Below are 17,470 nucleotides of genomic sequence, written 5' to 3'. Positions count from 1 at the left end.
AAAATACTCAAGAAAAAACACACACTCGGGGAAAAGAGATTGTTATAAGCAGAGCTACTAAGAAAAAATACAATGTATTCTCTACAGTGGTTGTACTACGAGAGTGGGGTATAGACATGGAAATTATTTCATTCAATAGAAAAATGAAAATTCAAGTTTGACGACAGTAGTGTCTTCTCTATGTACATTAGATAGGTAGAAAAAAAGAACTGGTCTAGGCTTTGCTGCTGCTGCCGGTCTGTGCTCAAGAGACGAATCAGGAAACTAATCATCTACCCACTCACATAATGTACACAAAGTACAAACACAGTCACTACAATCACCAAAGTGAGGACAGGGTACAGGTAGGGTCAAGGACAAGCTGCTCAAGCCGGGACAACAAAATGGCATTCTGACCACAGTGTGAAACCCGTAGTGTATGCAACAGAGCAAGAGACTGAACAGCTCTCACAAACCTTTCCAAACAATCATCATCATACTGGAAACCATACCCCCGTGCTTCCAGCTCACACAGGTTAGGGCATGACTCAACAACTTCACTAACATATGACAGAGGGACAATACCTGCACCATCACCATGGAGAGTGAATGTGTGTGACAGAACACCTACACCATCACGGTCACAGAGAGTGAATGGGTAAGGCACACGGGCCACACTCAGCTTAGAACAAGTAGACAATGCTTTACACACTGATACAATACCATCACTATCTACAGGATTACCATTCACATAGACATCCACTAGACTGCCTGACAAAGACTGAATGATGGACGACAGTATACTGCCATCGTCACATGCATTGTAGGCAAGATCTAGCGTGCGTACACCCTTGCATTGAGACAGACCAGCAGCAATGCTTCGCAGACCAGCATTACCACAGTGAGAAAAACCGAGATTAATGGTACTGCTATCAAAGCAATAATGTGTGCTTAGAAATTGCCCAATAGATACACAATCAAAAAGAGATAGCCGTACAGAGTGAAAGCTAATGCCTTTGTGAAACACTTGTGAAAAGAATGAACAATGACCATCACAGGACGCACCTTGATACCCGCAGTGCTCATGATGAGCCACCAGAAGATGAACCAGATAGCATCGCTCCTCGGTCGACTGCGCTGGACGAACTGCAGGCATAGCAAAGGCAGAAGCGTCCTCAGTTGATGATGGGACCGGTGTCTTGGTGCTCGGACGCATCATACGCTCGCATTGAAATGCCGCGACGGGATTGACGTTGCGCACAGCAGTGAGGAATATTTTCGTGTTGGGATCTACTGCCTCCTTCTTCCACACATCGATGAGAGTTGACAGAAATAGTTCATCCGTCAACTCTCTCCCCCGTGGCAAAGCGCTCTCGACACGTTGGCAGCCGTTGCCCTCACCGCACGTCTCGTCCAGCAGCTTGTAGGCCAGTTCTTTCATTTTCTCATACGTTAGCGTTGCACGAAGCGTGGACTGCATCCTTTCAAGACCCGGACGTGCAGTTTTGCGATGGGAGTAGCTGACAATGTCAGCCACAAGACGAGAGTCGGCAGTGTCCGATGTCGACGATAGGCGCTCCCCACAGATTAGCCGCCAGATATGCTCTATGATGACGAACGAGGGCTTGCGCGGTAACAGTGTAATGACGAAGCGCCAGAACATTGTCATGTGACCACTGTAATGACCGACTCTCTTCACCAGCCATGCCGCGTCATGCTCGTCCTTCAGCACTTCGCGTGACAGATACCATGCCGACATGAACTCCTGTAGGGACAGGTGAGCGAAGCGATACTGTCGGTTCTCAGTCGAGCTGCCGTCTTTGTAAGCGATCAGGAGTCCAAGCTGAAGAGCGGCATCACTTAAACCGGCGCTTTTGACTTCCGACTCGCTGAACACGACCTTTTGCACCGACAACATTGCAAGTGCAAAGCGGGAGACCTCGTACAGCAACTTCATCTCCTGTCCGTCCACCTCGGCGAACGACTTGTGCAACTTTCCTGCATTCCGCTCCAAGACACGTAGAAGTAGCGACTCGTACAATGCCGTGCTGGATTTTGCCAAGCCGAGTCCGCTGTGGTATAGTTCACATGCCAGAGCAGCAAATAATGGAGTTCCCATCAATGCTAGCGTGTCCGGCTGTGCATGCAGCTTCTCCAGCATCTCCTCCGCTTGTTTTCCGCCCACCACTTTTCTCACGTACGTCTTCACGTTCTCTTGTGAGAATCCGATAACCTCCAGTTGTTGATGGTACTTTCCACATTGGCTTAACTTGTAAGCATCGGCGCATGGTCGAGATGTGACCACCACATGCATATCAACACTGCGTTCCCTCAACAGCATGTCTTGCATGTACGGGCTACATTTCTCCAGGCTGCATTCGTCCATGCCGTCAAACACAACACAGAGACGTGACGGATGACGGCGAAAGTAGCGAGCTATCTCCTCCAGCTCATCTTGTTCCATGTCCAACCTGTCGAATCGAGCAGCCAGCAACTCACACAGGTTAGTTGCAGATCGCACCTCAGCACGTCGTAACTCAACAGCCAAGACAAGATTAATCTTCTCCTTCAACAGCGAATCTATAGCCCACAGGTATTCCAGCATTAGAAGGAAGATTGTAGATTTGCCACTGCCTGCACTGCCAAACGCAAGCACGTTATTCTTTTTCACTCCGATGGAAACATTGCTAGCGGTACGAGACAGAAGTCCACATTCGGAATCAACTACTCCGCTGGCACTTGCTTGGTCCTTTGCACTATCGCTACCTGTGTCAGAGAAGATCTCGCTAAGCTCAATGCCACGTATCTTTGCGGACTTTCCATCCTGAGCTGCTCTGATAGCATCTAGCTGGCGTGCTCTCTCAGATTCGGAGGAAAAGAACGACTCGCTCTTGAAAAGTGTTTCTACTTCTTCCTTCGTCAGCAGAGTAAGATTGACAAAGAGCTCGCTCAAAGCTATTTCCCTATCTGTTCCTAAACCCCCGCTGATCTGCACACCACGATCCTTGACTGCATCACGCAATCGTGTCTGCGCCTTCAGGAGAGACGCTGGTAATTTGTGATCCTCCGCCATCGTCAGTCCTCAAGGGATTCTGAGTATCGATCGTGTCTTCATCATCTACATAATAATTACAGTAATGCAGAAATCACAGTCACAATCACTGATCAACTCTTGTTTGAAGTTTTTTTGCATCGAAGCAGAGCGCTCGAGCTCGATCCATCAACTAAATAGATGTCAGATATTATGCCAAATATTAAAGCGCTCGAAAAGTTGAGAGGGCATGCGATTGATGCGCCCAGGATTAGCTTGTCAAGTGCACGGGATGTGCAAAGTACACGGATTTTAGGCTTGTTGCGCGCTTACGCGATCAGGTGCTGCACGTGCATGAATGGAATGCATGCAGTTCCACTGTTACCGCATTGTAGCATTCCGTCGGAGAAAATTTTCGGATAGAGAAAAGGAACTCTGAAACCTTTGTGCATAGTTTGCTTTCAATTTTTCATTTTGATACCCGGATATGGCAGCAAGAAATAGTACACCAGCAATTGCTTCTCGTTTTGCGAACCCACCTGTGGGCGAAACGATTGCTAGATGGACTTTTGCTCAGCTGAAGACTTACGTGAGTGAGAGATACCTCTAGATTGAAAGCGAGATGATTTTGTTGCAGAGGTAAGACCGAAAGATTTTATTTTATTCCCAACGCCCCAGAGCCTAGGACAGGGGACAATGATGGCAGTCGGCGCCGAGCAGCGAAAGGGCGATGAAAATCCGTTCCTCCTTCACTGGTCGCTACAGCAGCAAATACCTTGACACCATCTGCATCGGGAACAGAAGAAGCTGCTTCTCCCGTGAAGAAAAAAACAGACGCAGAATTTCCCGCCGAGGCCTGGACCCATCGCTCGGAGGATTAGCTATGTGGTGTTTCTGCTAGTGCTGTACTCCAGCATCTTCAGAATCGAGAAAGGTACCTAACGCCCGACACAGAAACCATTCGGGGATGAGTCCTTCTTCTCGCCATTCGTTTACAGTGTTGAGTGTTGCTTCCCAGAGCCAAATAATTCTGGACCGCAGAGATACTTTGTCAAGGCTAAGGCATCTCAAAAGAAGAAGAAGGAGAGCTAAGTGTGTGCTACAGTGCTAAACTAGAGAAAAGCATGTACTCGAAGTGATGTCTGCATATTGCACTTGCACTGCAGCATTGCATGCTCCTTCCACCACATAGTCATTGTTGCATTGCTGCTGACCCTCAACTATTGTGAGATGAAAGGCCAATACCTGGCATATGCAACCTAGCAACAACAGCAATGGGGCCCAAGGGCCAAGGAACGTAGTTATGAAAACCCCTTATCAACCACCTGGGCATACTGACACTGGCAACATTGATTTGCCTTTGTACTGGGAAATTCCGCCTTCCTTATCCCACATCACAGAGAAGGTGCTCCTAACAGAGGCAATAGCAATAGAGCGCCCTACCCAACAGCAGATTGGCAGCGGCATATAGCATAGGCTGAGAAGCAAGACCCTGACTGCTTCGCGGTTTCACATTATCCCTTACCCGAGTGAGATCACATCAGCGTTTCTTCCGTCATTGCTCCAGGCAACCAGTTTCTCATGTGCTTTCGCTATTAGTCAGGGCCAGCACAAATAGGAGTTGTTCTATTTGTATTGTATTTATTATTTTACTAGGGCAATCCCTGCAGACAATACGCCTTTTTACAGGGTGCTCAAGGTAAGTGCTCAAGGTAAGTGGGTAAAACAAAGTTGAATGAAAAACCGAGGCTGCATACTACGCCATTACGTATTGCTAAGGAGGTTTTTCTTTTGTTTTCTTGTTTTGCAAGCTGGTTGCCTTTTTTCTGGACTCCCTTGATTTCATCAGTCGTAGATCTACCTGCCTTTCCGTTATGCCTCCAAGGAAATCCAAGGCCCCCTCGGCAGCGCAGCTGGTACCTCCAAGGAAAAAATCCAAGGCCCCCTCGGCAGCGCAGCTGACCGTGGAGCTCAATGCAATGAGGGAGAAGTTTGAGGCGGAAAAGGAAGAGAGCGCCCTGAGAATCAGGCTCCTCGAGGGACAGCTGGAACGGGGACATGAGTCGTCCTCGTCCAAGCGTAAACGCCGTAATGTTTCTGTGCCATCGTCGTCTTCATCTTCTTCGTCATCATCTTCTTCATCGTCCTCGTCATCAGATTCGTCTGACTCGTCGGATGACTCCCGCCGGAAAAGAAAAACCAAAAAATTCAAAAAATTGAAGAAGTCGCGAAGATCCTCCACCTCGATGTCAGCGCGAAAGTGGAAGACAAGGTCTTATGAAGTGCAGCACAGCCTGAATGAGCAGCTGCAACGCCAACTCAAGAAGACCAGGCGGGACCTGCGGAAGCTGAAGGGTGGCCGAAGTCTCTCTCAGAAGAGGTGAGTCGTTGCTGTCTGCTTGACAAGAATGGTTGGTGGTGGCGGATGTGCATGGCCACGAGGCGGCCAGCAGGTTTCAAGAGGGGGGTGAGCTGGTCGACATCCTGTCGTCCTCCGAAAAGTCGAAAAAGCTAATCGCTGCGATTCAAAGCACGAAGCAAAGAGCCCCCACTGTTAATGTTAGGCTGAGCCCTTTCGTGGCAGTGCCCCAGCCACCTCGTCCAGGAGCTGGGGCAATTCCCCAATCCCCTTCACGCCGGGCGTCACAGCAACCCCTGCCCCAGCAGTTCCCCCCCAGACCCCCCAGGCCTGTGTGCCACCGCTGCAGCAGCGCTGACCACTTCGTCAGATTCTGTACCCGCTGCTAGAAAATAAGCCTGCTGTTGTTGCACCAATTCATGCCGATGAAGAAAGAGATGTTGATTCTTATTTGATGGAGGCTGATGGTGGGTGGGATGTGCATGAAGTTGGTGTTCAAGATGTTCAAGTAGGTAGCCTAGCTAAATGTATGCAATTTTGGCGCATGATGGGGGCATCTAGGTTTATTCAAACCATAGTATTGCATGGATACGCACTGCCCTTCATAGAGGTCCCGCGTGCAAGAGAATTTACAAACCACCGCAGTGCATGTGAGAATGCCGAGTTTGTTTGTGACTCGGTGGAAAGTCTGCTGAACCAGGGTTGCATTCAATAAGTAAAAAGGGAGGATGGTGTAGTCACCAGTCCGTTAGGCATTGTGAACAACGGCAAGAAGCTACGACTCATTGTGGACTTGAGATATGTAAACAAGCATTTGCAAAACTTTAAAGGGAAACTGAACGCCAAAAATAAGTATGGCTTATCCGAAGGAGAATTGGGCACTGATTCCGATGAGCTATGTCTCGAGCCGATCAGAGAAGAGGAACCGTGTCAAATTTCATAAATAACACCTTCCATATTTGGAAATTGGGCTTGATGACGTGCGTACTGCTTAGCTATCACCATGCTGTGCATGCTCAGCAGTGTAATTGAATGGAAGAAAACAATTACTTTGGTGTTTTGCAGCTCTATTTCGTTCCCTGACGGTAACCAAATCTAGATGTAGGAATCTGTTGAGCAGGAGAGTGACACATGTCTTCCCGAAGGCTGTTCAGCCTGCAGTGGTGTTGAAGAAAACACGAATATTACCCCAAGATCGATTGTAGCGAATTGGAAAACTCATGGTGAATTTGCTTCCACTCCAAGGCAATATCGAGGTATGAAGGGTGCTTGTACTGCCTTCCAAAGTGAAGAGGAGATGAACATGACTTTGCATAGCTGTTGTTCTATGCCAACTTACCTACTCTTGCTGGTTCCGTAGTGGCATATTGCAAATTTCGTGGACGAACAACTCGAGTCACTAGTGGCTAGTGAGCAACACTAACTAACAGGTGAGATTTTTCAATTTGACAAAAAATGTTTTTGTTGGAGAACTGACGGTGGCAGTGTCATTAGACTCAGTACGTGTCTTTGCTGCTTCTTTCCCTTCATTGGTAGGGTTCTGCTTGATAGTGCAAGTGCTTGAAGTAAAATAAAATAAATAGAACATGTGGAACATAAATCTAATCAAGCATCAGTATATGTATTGCGAATTTCAACTTCACAAAGCACATGAAATCACAATGATCACAAAGTTTATGGAATCAGGAGGACTCCCTGTGTTTAACGAACACAATACACACATTCTATATTGCGCGCACACATGTACACATGTGCGTGCACCCCCACCCCATCCCACAGACACACACGCATGCAGCGCGCACATCCATACACATGTGCGTGAACCCCCCCCCCCCCCCCCCACACACACACACTCCTACCCATACACATATGCGTCTACCCCCCCCCACACACCCACACGTGTGCACAGACGGATACACAAACACACGCACGCACAAAACACACACACACACAAGATACTTGTAAGTGTACATGGTCTTCCTGATGCAGATGCTGGGCCAGCACAATGGAAAATACCTCCATCAAGATGCTTGATCAAGTGTTGTGATAATGGCACTGTTTGTTTGTTTTTACAAAGACGTGTGGGAAGGATTACAATGCGTTATAATTCATAATTGTTCTTTGCCTTGTACTGTGCAGACCAGAATGCTTCGCCATCAACTCCCGGCTTTCCATCGGCATGGTGTTCAGCTGCAGCAGCATCTGGTCCGGGGAGTACAAGTTGCTGGATGGCTGCACTGACACAGGATGGGTTTGCGTTGGCAATGCAATACGGCAGTCATCCCACATTATGAGCTACAAGTTTATGTAATTTATGTTGTCGCTCGTCCAGCAACGTCAAGGCTCTGCATGTAAACACAGGAGAATACCATAATAATTATACTACTCAGGGGATAATAATCATAATTTTGGATTATCAATTTCTTGACTTTTATGAGTTCCTGTCTAAACCATGTCGTGATATTGATTGCTATCTGCTCACAAAGTACCTCGTATTGTAACAATACTCTGCTTAATCACTATCCTCTGCCAATTATTAGATTCGCACAATATTCACAACATATGCAACACGATGCTGTCTATTGACACTACTTCCAAGTACTTCGAACTGAAATGCTCACTACTCGTCTCCCGTTTTCAACTCCCTCCACCTTATGAATACTCTGCTTTACTGGTTTCGTTTCTACCCTTTCCATTGCTGCCAGCTCCCAGTCTTTTTCAGTGCACAGCACCATATTGAAATTTTTGTGATTTGATGTACACATACTTTGAAATTGAAATTCGAATTACATGATCAGATTTTTGTTCCACATGTTCTATTTATTTCGACTTCAAGCACAACCCTATCGATGAAGGGAAAGAAGCCGCAGAGAGACACGTACTGAGTCTAAGGACTGCCACCCGTCTGTTCTCAAACAAGAACAATTTTTTGTCAAATTGAAAAATCTCACCTGTTAGTGTTGCTCACTAGCCACTAGTGACTCGAGTTGTTCGTCCACGAAATTTGCAATATGCCACTACGGAACCAGCAAGAGTAGGTAAGTTGTCGTAGAACAACAGCTATGCAAAGTCATGTTCATCTCCTCTTCACTTTGGAAGGCAGTACAAGCACCCTTCATACCTCGATATTGCCTTGGAGTGGAAGCAAATTCACCATGATTTTTCCAATTCGCTACAATCGATCTTGGGGTGATATTCGTGTTTTCTTCATCACCACTGCAGGCTGAACAGCCTTCGGGAAGACATGTGTCACTCTCCTGCTCAACAGATTCCTACATCTAGATTTGGTTACCGTCAGGGAACGAAATAGAGCTGCAAAACACCAAAGTAATTGTTTTCTTCCATTCAATTACACTGCTGAGCATGCACAGCATGGTGATAGCTAAGCAGTACGCACGTCATCAAGCCCAATTTCCAAATATGGAAGGTGTTATTTATGAAATTTGACACGGTTCCTCTTCTCTGATCGGCTCGAGACATAGCTCATCGGAATCAGTGCCCAATTCTCCTTCGGATAAGCCATACTTATTTTTGGCGTTCAGTTTCCCTTTAAGTTCAAGCTTGAGGACATGAAGGTCGTGGCAAATGTGTACTCTCAGGGAGATTATTTGGTAACGTTCGATTTGAAGAGTGGGTACCATCATATTGAAATTGCGAAGGCGTATTGGAAGTACTTAGGTTTCTCCTGGGTGGGGAAGGGGGGTGATCGCAGGTGGTTCGTTTTCAGTGTTCTGCCCTTCGGTCTATCCACTGCCCCGTACATTTTCACGAAGGTAACCCGTGTCTTACTAAGACACTGGCGGAGGGACGGCATCAGATGCCAGCTTTACATGGATGACGGGTCGGATGGGCACTCTACGGTCGAGGGTGCACAGGCAGTAGCGAAAAGATTGAAATCAGATCTAGTTCAGGCCGGATTTGTTCCAAACGAAAATAAATGCCACTGGGAGCCCTCACAGACGGTAGAAATGCTTGGCATGGAAGTCGACATGAGGGAAGGGATGATACGGGTCACTAAGGGACGGGTGGAAAAGCTGAAGACGTTTGTAGAAAAGCTGTCACAGGTCGAATATCCAACTGCCAGACAATTGGCCAGGCTTACGGGGTATTTGCTATCTATGTCGCTGGCATTAGGCCCCGTTTGCAGGTTGAGGACGAGGTCATTTTATGCACTGATTATGAACCGTAAGTCGTGGCATGCAAAACTCAGCTGGTCTCAAATGGCGCTTCAAGATCTGGAGTTTTGGTCTGGCTCGTTTAGTCAATGCCACGGTCAACCTTTTTGGAAAAAAGACCCCAGGGTGACAGTGCTCTCGTGGTCCAACACGAGCGACTCTGGCTGGGGAGGTTTCTCAGTTACATCAAAAGGAACTGAATTAGCTAAAGGGGAATGGACCAAAGAAATTGTGCAGGCTAGTGCCAGCTCCACATGGCGTGAGCTGCGAGCTATTTTGTGGTTCTGAGTTCGCTGTCGAAAGAGATTGAAGGTGGCGTTTGCATTCACAGAAGCGATAACCAGGCAGCCGTGCACATAATACAAGTAGGCAGTTCAAAATCTCATTTGCAGAGCGAAGCACTGGAGATTCACAAGCTGTGCGCCGTGCATGGTATTCAGTTGCTGGCAGAATGGGTGCCTCGCGAAGAAAATGAGCTGGCCGATTACCTTTCAAAGCTGTCTGATATGGATGACTGGCAGTTAAGTCCCAAATTGTTCGATTGGCTTGATTCGATGTGAGGCCCTCACAGCATTGATTGCTTTGCAAGCAGCAGAACAAAGCAAATGAGTAGATTCTGCTCAAGGTGGTGGAACCCGGGGTGCTCGGGTATTGATGCATTCACTGTGAATTGGAGCGGAGAAAGAGTTTGGCTGGTACCACCAATGTACTTGATAGGGCGTGTGGTAGATATGTTGATCGTGTCAAAATGCCACGGTACTTTGGTTGTTCCAGAATGGCAATCGGCGCCATGGTGGCCAAAGTTGCGTAGCGGCCCAAAGTGGGCAGAATTCGTTAAGGAGGCAATCAGCCTGCCAAAGTCTCATGATACCTTCCTGGAGGGTACTTGTCCATACAATTTCTTTGGTGGCAGTGTGAGTCCTTGTGACGTGTATGCACTACGCATTTGTACAGTGACAAACTGTGTTTGTTAGAAGAGGGATGCTGAAATTCCCCGGCCGCTGGAGTTTTTCTCTGACGGAAAGATGTCTGTTTGGGGAGCATGTGGTGATGAGCGAGAATGCGTGCATGCAGTGTCTGCGAGGTCCTGCTGCAGGATGTCCCCACTGCGGGGAGGTGATTGTGCTCTGAGCACGTAAGCAACTGCCTGGCAGTGGAAAGCTGTGGGTGCGGGTGAATGGCAGGAGTGGTGGAAGATCGCCAGGTATAGCGACGACATACCCCTGGGGGAAGAAGGAAGCTGACGAGTCGACTGCACTGACATAGCCAGCTAGGAAGCATTGACAGAAACCATTCTATTCTCTGTTCAGAACCAGCCAAGGACAACCTCTCAGACGACATGAAGGCGCTAGAACAATGTCTGCCATCCATTATGAATATGAGTCGGGCACCAAGAACTGTGAAGAAGTCCGACTCTGCTTTCTGTAGATGGAGCAAATGGGCAGAGCGTCAGAAGGTGCCTCATCTGCCAGCAGACCCATTTCATGTAGCCCTATATCTGGTCTACATCATGCAAGATGCCAAAACTGTCAGCCCATTGGTCTCAGCCGTGTGCGCCTTGTCATGGAAACATGATATCCAGGGATACCCAGACCCATGCCAACGGGGTGGTGAAGAATGTGATGCAGGCAGCCAAGCGCTCTCTGGCTCGACCGAAGGATAGAAAATTGCCATTATCAAAATCACTTCTGGAGCGCCTCCATCGGGAACTGTCAAGCTCATCACTGCAAGACCTGCAGACCCTAACCATCAAAGTACTGGGTTATGCCGGTATGATGAGGTGGGATGATTTGGCCAACATCTTCGTGGATGAGGTAGCCATCAAGTCATCACATATGGCGGTCTTCCTGCAAGTTCGCAAGAACGACCAACTGAGGCAAGGTAGCTGGGTGTTCATCAGCCGATGGGAGAGTGACCTGTGCCCGGTATCGCTAGTGAAGCATCTGATTGAAAAAAGAGGGCACCAAGGTCATGTCAAGCTGTTCGGGCGTATAGCTCGTGTAAAGGGCAGGACCGCCATCAAGCACTCGCTATCCTACAGTAGAGCAAGAGAGTTAGTGCGTGAAGCTCTGAAGCGTATCGGCGTAAACCCAGATGGGTATGGTTTACACAGTTTGAGGTCGGGAGGTGCATCCACGGCTGCTGCAGCAGGAGTACCAGACAGGCTCATTCAGCGACAGGGAGGATGGAGAAGTGATGCTATGAAGGCTTACATTCAGGAGTCCCTGCCCAATCTGCTGCAGGTGTCCCAAGTGCTAGCTGTGTGACTCTACTGCTATGCTTTAGCGTCCTTACTGTGGCTGTCCCCCCACAGTTGTTATTCTGTGATGAGTGTGTGTGTATGTGAGAGAGAGAGAGAGTGTGTGTAGGGGTGTGTGTGTGTGTGTGTGTGTGTGTGTGTGTGTGTGTGTGTGTGTGTGTGTGTGTGTGTGTGTCAGTTAGGAATTTTGTAGCTCTCATCGTTTGATTAGTTTTTGTTAGTTTTCAGTTCTCAGGGACGACTCTGGGCTTCCAGGGTCGTCCCTGGGACAGTTCCCAGTAGAAGTCCACAGCGGAAAGTCAACAGAGCAGATTCCAGGACGAACTTCGGGTGTCGTCACTCTGACTCTGTTTTCCGCTGTTGGACCCATCGCGAGGCCTTGCAAGCCCGCGAATGGAGCCATCTACCGCACGCAGTAGGAGACGAAAGGAGTTTACCCTGAGCGTTGGGACGTGGAATGTCCGCTCGTTGCTGGAAAGTGAAGGACCCGTCCAAACAGCATCCACTCGACATCAAGTGGCTGACGACAAGAAAATTTATCGGATAATTCAAATTTTCAAACGTCTTGGATTGGAAATAGTTTGTCTTCAAGAGACCTACTGGCTGGATAAGAACGTCTACAACATCGACGGAGCAGTGCTAATTTCGTCTGGAAGACCTTCACCTGGCGAGGGAGAGTCGTGTCGAAGGGGTGAAGGTGTTGCGATTCTGTTGCTGGGAAATGCAGCTCGCGCGTGGCGTGACGGCGGTTGTCAATACGACGCCCGCAGCTCTCGGATTGTGTCAGCGCGATTGAAGTTTGATATTCATGGGTGTTCACCGGTATGGTATACTGTCATCTCCGCATATGCTCCGACGTTCGCCAGCAAGCGAATTGCCAAGGAACAGTTCTTTGCGGACTTGCAAGCGACTTTGCCACGGATGGGCACAGAAAAGTTTATTCTGTTGGGTGACTTCAACGCCAGAGTTGGATCCCGTACGCATGCTGACGCTGATGAGTGGTCACGTGTACGGGGCCCACATGGAGTGGGTGAGATGAACTCTGCAGGACGTGAGCTGTTGGATTTTCTTGCAACTATTCAGGCGATGGTGTGTAACACATGGTTCTGCAAGACAGAGGATAGGAAGTGGACCTGGCAACATCCAAGGTCAAAGAGATTTCATTGTATTGATTTTGTCATCACGTCACAAGCTGACTACCACCAATGTATTGATGCTCAAGTTATAAGAAGTGCGGAATGTGGGAGCGATCACAACCTGGTGGCTGCGCGTTTTGTAGTAGGCCGTCTGCAGCGCCGCTCGCATTGTGTGCAAACGAAGAAATGTAAGCGGTTTGATGTTGCACGTTTGAAGGATGTCCACAGCACTGACTCATCTGCAAACATCACACGAGTTGCTGATGTCTATCGTGAATGCCTCACAAACAGTCTGCAACAGCCGAATGAACATACCACCGTTGAATGCAAATGGTCGAGGTTGCGCACCGCGGTCACCGAGTCTGCAGAGGAGACCCTCGGTTTTCAGAAACGTCGTCAACCAGATTGGTTTACTGAGAGCAAAGATACCCTCGAACCCTTGTTGAATGAAAGGAATCAGCGATATCAAGAATGGATTTCAAGTGGCAGGTCTGATGACACGTGGAACAGGTTCAAGGCTGCCAGGAGTAAGGCAAGAGCTGCTGTCCGCTCTGCCAAGAACTCCTGGTTCACCAACAAAGCCAAATCTCTTGATGGTGCACGGTTCAGCTCCTCACGGGTGTGGGCATGTGTTAAGGATATGCAGGCTGCCAAGCAGGGATTACGCCCTGTGTCTACTACCGCTATTAGGGATGCAAATGGCAACATCTGCAAATCTGTGGAGGAACAAGGTGGACGATGGTACCAACATTTCGATGGCGTACTCAACATCCCTAGCACATTTGATCCATGTGCCATTGACGAAATAGACCAGCAGCCTATCAACCAGAACATCGCTGGCAAGCCGGATGCAGCAGAAGTGGCGCGAGCTATTCGACAACTCAGCAACGGCAAGGCCGCTGGCGCCTCAGCTATCCTGCCTGAGTTGGTCAAAGCGGGTGGTGAGAGTTTCATGGAGGCACTGTTGGATCTGTTGCACCATGTCTGGGATGACGAGGCTGTTCCGCAGGAATGGGTAGACTGCAATCTTGTGCCAATCCCAAAGAAAGGTAACCTCTCATTGTGTGATAATTGGCGTGGCATATCACTCCTGGATGTTGTTGGGAAAGTTGCTGCTCGAGTACTTCAGTCCAGATTACAGATTATTGCGGAGAATATTCTACCCGACTCCCAGTGCGGCTTTCGTAAGGGTCGATCTTGCACAGACATGGTGTTTGCAGTTCGCCAAGTCCTGGAGAAGTTGTACGAACATCGCTGCCCGGGATACGTTGTCTTTGTTGATTTACGTAAGGCGTACGACTCAGTAAACCGTGAATGCATGTGGCTGGTTCTCGCGAAGGCAGGGGTCCCTAGTAACATCGTAAACATCATCAAGTCGTTTCACACCTCCATGTCGGCTACTCTCTCCATCGGGTCAACACCCATCCAACCCATTGCAGTGAAGAGTGGTTTGCGGCAGGGCTGTTGTATGGCACCAGTCTTATTCAACATATTCATGTGGGCTGTTTTCCAGAGATGGTCCAGAGTGGTCGAGCATGTGCCTGGTATCGGCGTCCCGTTGGCATTCAATCCTGGGGGCTCGCTTTATTTCAAGAGAAAGCGTACTGACGATCAGACTACCATCAACGACTGCCAGTTCGCTGACGACTCTGCACTGTTTGCCACTACCCGTACTGCTGCTGCTCTTGCTCTGGATATGTTCATCGATGTCTCGTCTGCATTTGGTCTGACCGTCAATCTGGACAAGACCAAATTTATGGCGGTTGGCTATGGTATCACGGATGATGACCGACTTCCTCTTCCTGTGAAGAATGGCACATTGGAATGTGTGCGTGAGTTCCGATACCTGGGTGCTGTTATCCATGATTCTGGCCGATCTCACAAAGATGTATCGACCCGTGTTTCATCTGCCTCCCGTGCTTTTGGAGCGCTCCGTCATGCTGTCTTCAATGACCACAATCTCTCTCTACGCACCAAGCGCCTGGTTTTCGAGGCCTGTGTTCTGTCCTTACTGCTCTATTGTGCGGAGACGTGGGTACCGCTGCAAAGTGATGTGCAACGGATCACGACCTTCTACTACCGGTCGCTTCTTTCCATCATGAGTGTTGCACAGCGGGATGTGTGGGACTTGAAGATAGCCAAGGACACCATTCTGAAAACATGGAATGCAGCAAACCCACTGGATATCCCCGACCGCCTTATGCAGAGAAGACTGGAATGGCTTGGGCACGTGGTACGCATGCCTGAGGAGCGGATGCCGCGGATGTTGTTGTTTGGCACATTGCTGCCACCACGCCCAGCGTGTGGCCCGCGGAAACGATGGCGAGACGCAATTAGGGTCGACCTGCGACGAATAAACATCGCCGACGAGTCATGGTTTGACACAGCGCAGGAACGATCTGAGTGGCGGCAAGCTTATCGAGCAATACAACCAGCTCAGAAACCGGCTCGGGAGATAATCTGCGAGGTGTGCCGGCGTGCATTTGCTCGGCAGCAAGATATCGCCCGCCACAAGTGCATCATGGAACGGCGTAAACCAGTCCAGCAGCAAGCCAACAGCCGCCAGTGCTCCCAGTGTCACCGATGGTTTCGGAGTGCGGGTGGCATTGCAGTCCATCGCTGTGTCCAGTCCAATTCTGCCCCGAATGTTGCCAATGCCACAAGCTCTTCACCTGTACGCCTATGTATTCGGAAACCGTGCTGTACCGCTCACTGCCCCATTTGTGAACGCTGCTGTAAGTCGATCCGGGGCTTTGCTATCCACAACTGCAACCGATCCACCAGGCGCCCAACTGCTGATGAAAGGGACAAGTTCCAATTGCAATGTCAGAATTGCCAGAGGCGTTTCAAAAGGCGAAACGACTTATCCCGTCACCAACGCTCATGTCTCCTCTCGTCTCCGTCTCGCTCAACGAGAAACACGTGACCTACATGGCAGTGTATACCAGGACCAGGAACAGGTGTGTGTGTGTGTGTGTGTGTGTGTGTGTGTGTGTGTGTGTGTGTGTGTGTGTGTGTGTGTGTGTGTGTGTGTGTGTGTGTGTGAGTATGTGTGCAGTACTGACGTGTGAGTGAGAAAAGAATTTTTCATTTCTTGTTGGCTGAGTTTTACGAAATAAACAAGAAATGTTGTTCTTTTCGAACGAACAGGTCTGGGACCGAGATCCGACAGTTTTGGGCGTACTGGTACGCCGCAGTCCCTCATCTTTTGTTTTCTTGCTTTGCAAGCTGGTTTCCCACCCTCCCTCCCAATGAGGAGCTTTGTATGGCTTCACACATGGGTCATGATAGTGAGAGTGCTGCGTTACTCTCTCTCTCTCTCTCTCTCTCTCTCTCTCTCTCTCTCTCTCTCTCTCTCTCTCTCTCTCTCTCTCTCTCTCTCTCTCTCTCTCTCTCTCTGTGATAGATTTCTTAATATTGCTGCTGCAATTATAGGTTATAAGTTGTGCGAGGCGTGGATTGTGCGGATGCTCTGTCCATTGCTGTGCTTTTCTGTATGATTCACCTTGCACAACGCTGTCACTATATGAGGTGTTGTTTTCGCTGGACGTTTTTTCTGTCTGTGTTCTGGACACAAGAGTGCAACCAGCCTTGCTGTGGCTGTCCCCCCCCCCCCCAGTTGTTATTCTGTGATGAGTGTGTGTGTGTGTGTATGTGAGAGAGAGAGAGTGTGTGTAGGTGTGTGTGTGTGTGTGTGTGTGTGTGTGTGTGTGTGTGTGTGTATGTGTGAGTATGTGTGCAGTACTGACGTGTGAGTGAGAAAAGAAGCCTTTTTACAGGGTGCTCGAGGTAAGTGGGTAAAACAAAGTTGAATGAAAAACCAAGGCTGCATACTTCACCATTACGTATTGCTAAGGAGGTTTGAAATCTTTTTTTCTCACGATGGCCTGTGGCCAATAAGAGAGGTTACGTAGAAGATTGTTACACGAGTCACAGGAAAACCACGCGTCTTGATTGTCGTAACTTAAAGTTTCATGCCATATAGCAATCTTCAGACAACTGATTACGGTGATGCACAGCTAGTATGGTATTTATACAGCAGCATAGGAAGGAATCTGTGAAGGTTTGAGGTCTGGTGGGTGCAAAAAGTCCTGGATGGAAAATGTGCCAAACTTACATGGTCCGTGAGTGAGAAAAGAAATGTGATATGGCAGGAAGGCAAGCAAGGCTGTGTGAAAGGATGATAATGATAATGTGGCTTGCCTGTAATCACAATCATGCAGGTGCAAGATGCCACACACTTTGGTAAGCGCTTAAAATAAGTTGGAGGAGGGGAGATACTTGCTCTTCAATGCACCAACAAAACAGGTGCAAGATGGAAATTTCCACGCGCTGTGATGGCTATAGGTGCGTAATCAGTTGTCTGAAGATTGCTATATGGCATGAAACTTTAAGTTACGACAATCAAGACGCGTGGTTTTCCTGTGACTCGTGTGTTACTGCTCTGCTTCCGCATTGAGCACTCTATCGATCCGGAGGACTCCGCTATTTGTAGAAGATTGTTATAACATAACAGCCTTCTACGCAGCC

At 48.6% G+C, this 17,470-nt stretch overlaps 2 protein-coding genes across 2 annotated transcripts; both read left to right on the top strand.

The window, feature by feature from the left end:
• The first annotated feature begins 4,884 nt into the window (after positions 1-4,884).
• Positions 4,885-7,680, top strand: LOC135828117 (uncharacterized protein DDB_G0271670-like). Its single transcript, XM_065340550.1, has 2 exons — positions 4,885-5,390; positions 7,509-7,680. The coding sequence occupies exons 1-2, from the start codon at positions 4,885-4,887 to the stop codon at positions 7,678-7,680; spliced, it is 678 nt and encodes a 225-aa protein (XP_065196622.1).
• Positions 7,681-11,115: 3,435 nt separating this feature from the next.
• LOC135828116 (uncharacterized) lies at positions 11,116-11,811 on the top strand. Its single transcript, XM_065340549.1, has one exon. It carries the CDS (start codon positions 11,116-11,118, stop codon positions 11,809-11,811), a length of 696 nt encoding a protein of 231 aa, XP_065196621.1.
• Positions 11,812-17,470: the final 5,659 nt, after the last annotated feature.

Source organism: Sycon ciliatum, chromosome 12 (assembly GCF_964019385.1).
Source record: "Sycon ciliatum chromosome 12, ocSycCili1.1, whole genome shotgun sequence".
Taxonomy (NCBI): Eukaryota; Metazoa; Porifera; class Calcarea; order Leucosolenida; family Sycettidae; genus Sycon; species Sycon ciliatum.
Note: the sequence above shows the minus strand (reverse complement) of the source record. Positions and strands in the feature narration are given on the sequence as shown.

Coding starts and splice junctions, on each gene's coding strand:
- LOC135828117 (XM_065340550.1), top strand. CDS start 4,885: ATGCCTCCAAGGAAATCCAAGGCCCCCTCGGCAGCGCAGCTGGTACCT. Junction 5,391..7,508: donor CGAAGTCTCTCTCAGAAGAG/GTGAGTCGTTGC, acceptor TGTACTGTGCAG/ACCAGAATGCTTCGCCATCA.
- LOC135828116 (XM_065340549.1), top strand. CDS start 11,116: ATGATATCCAGGGATACCCAGACCCATGCCAACGGGGTGGTGAAGAAT.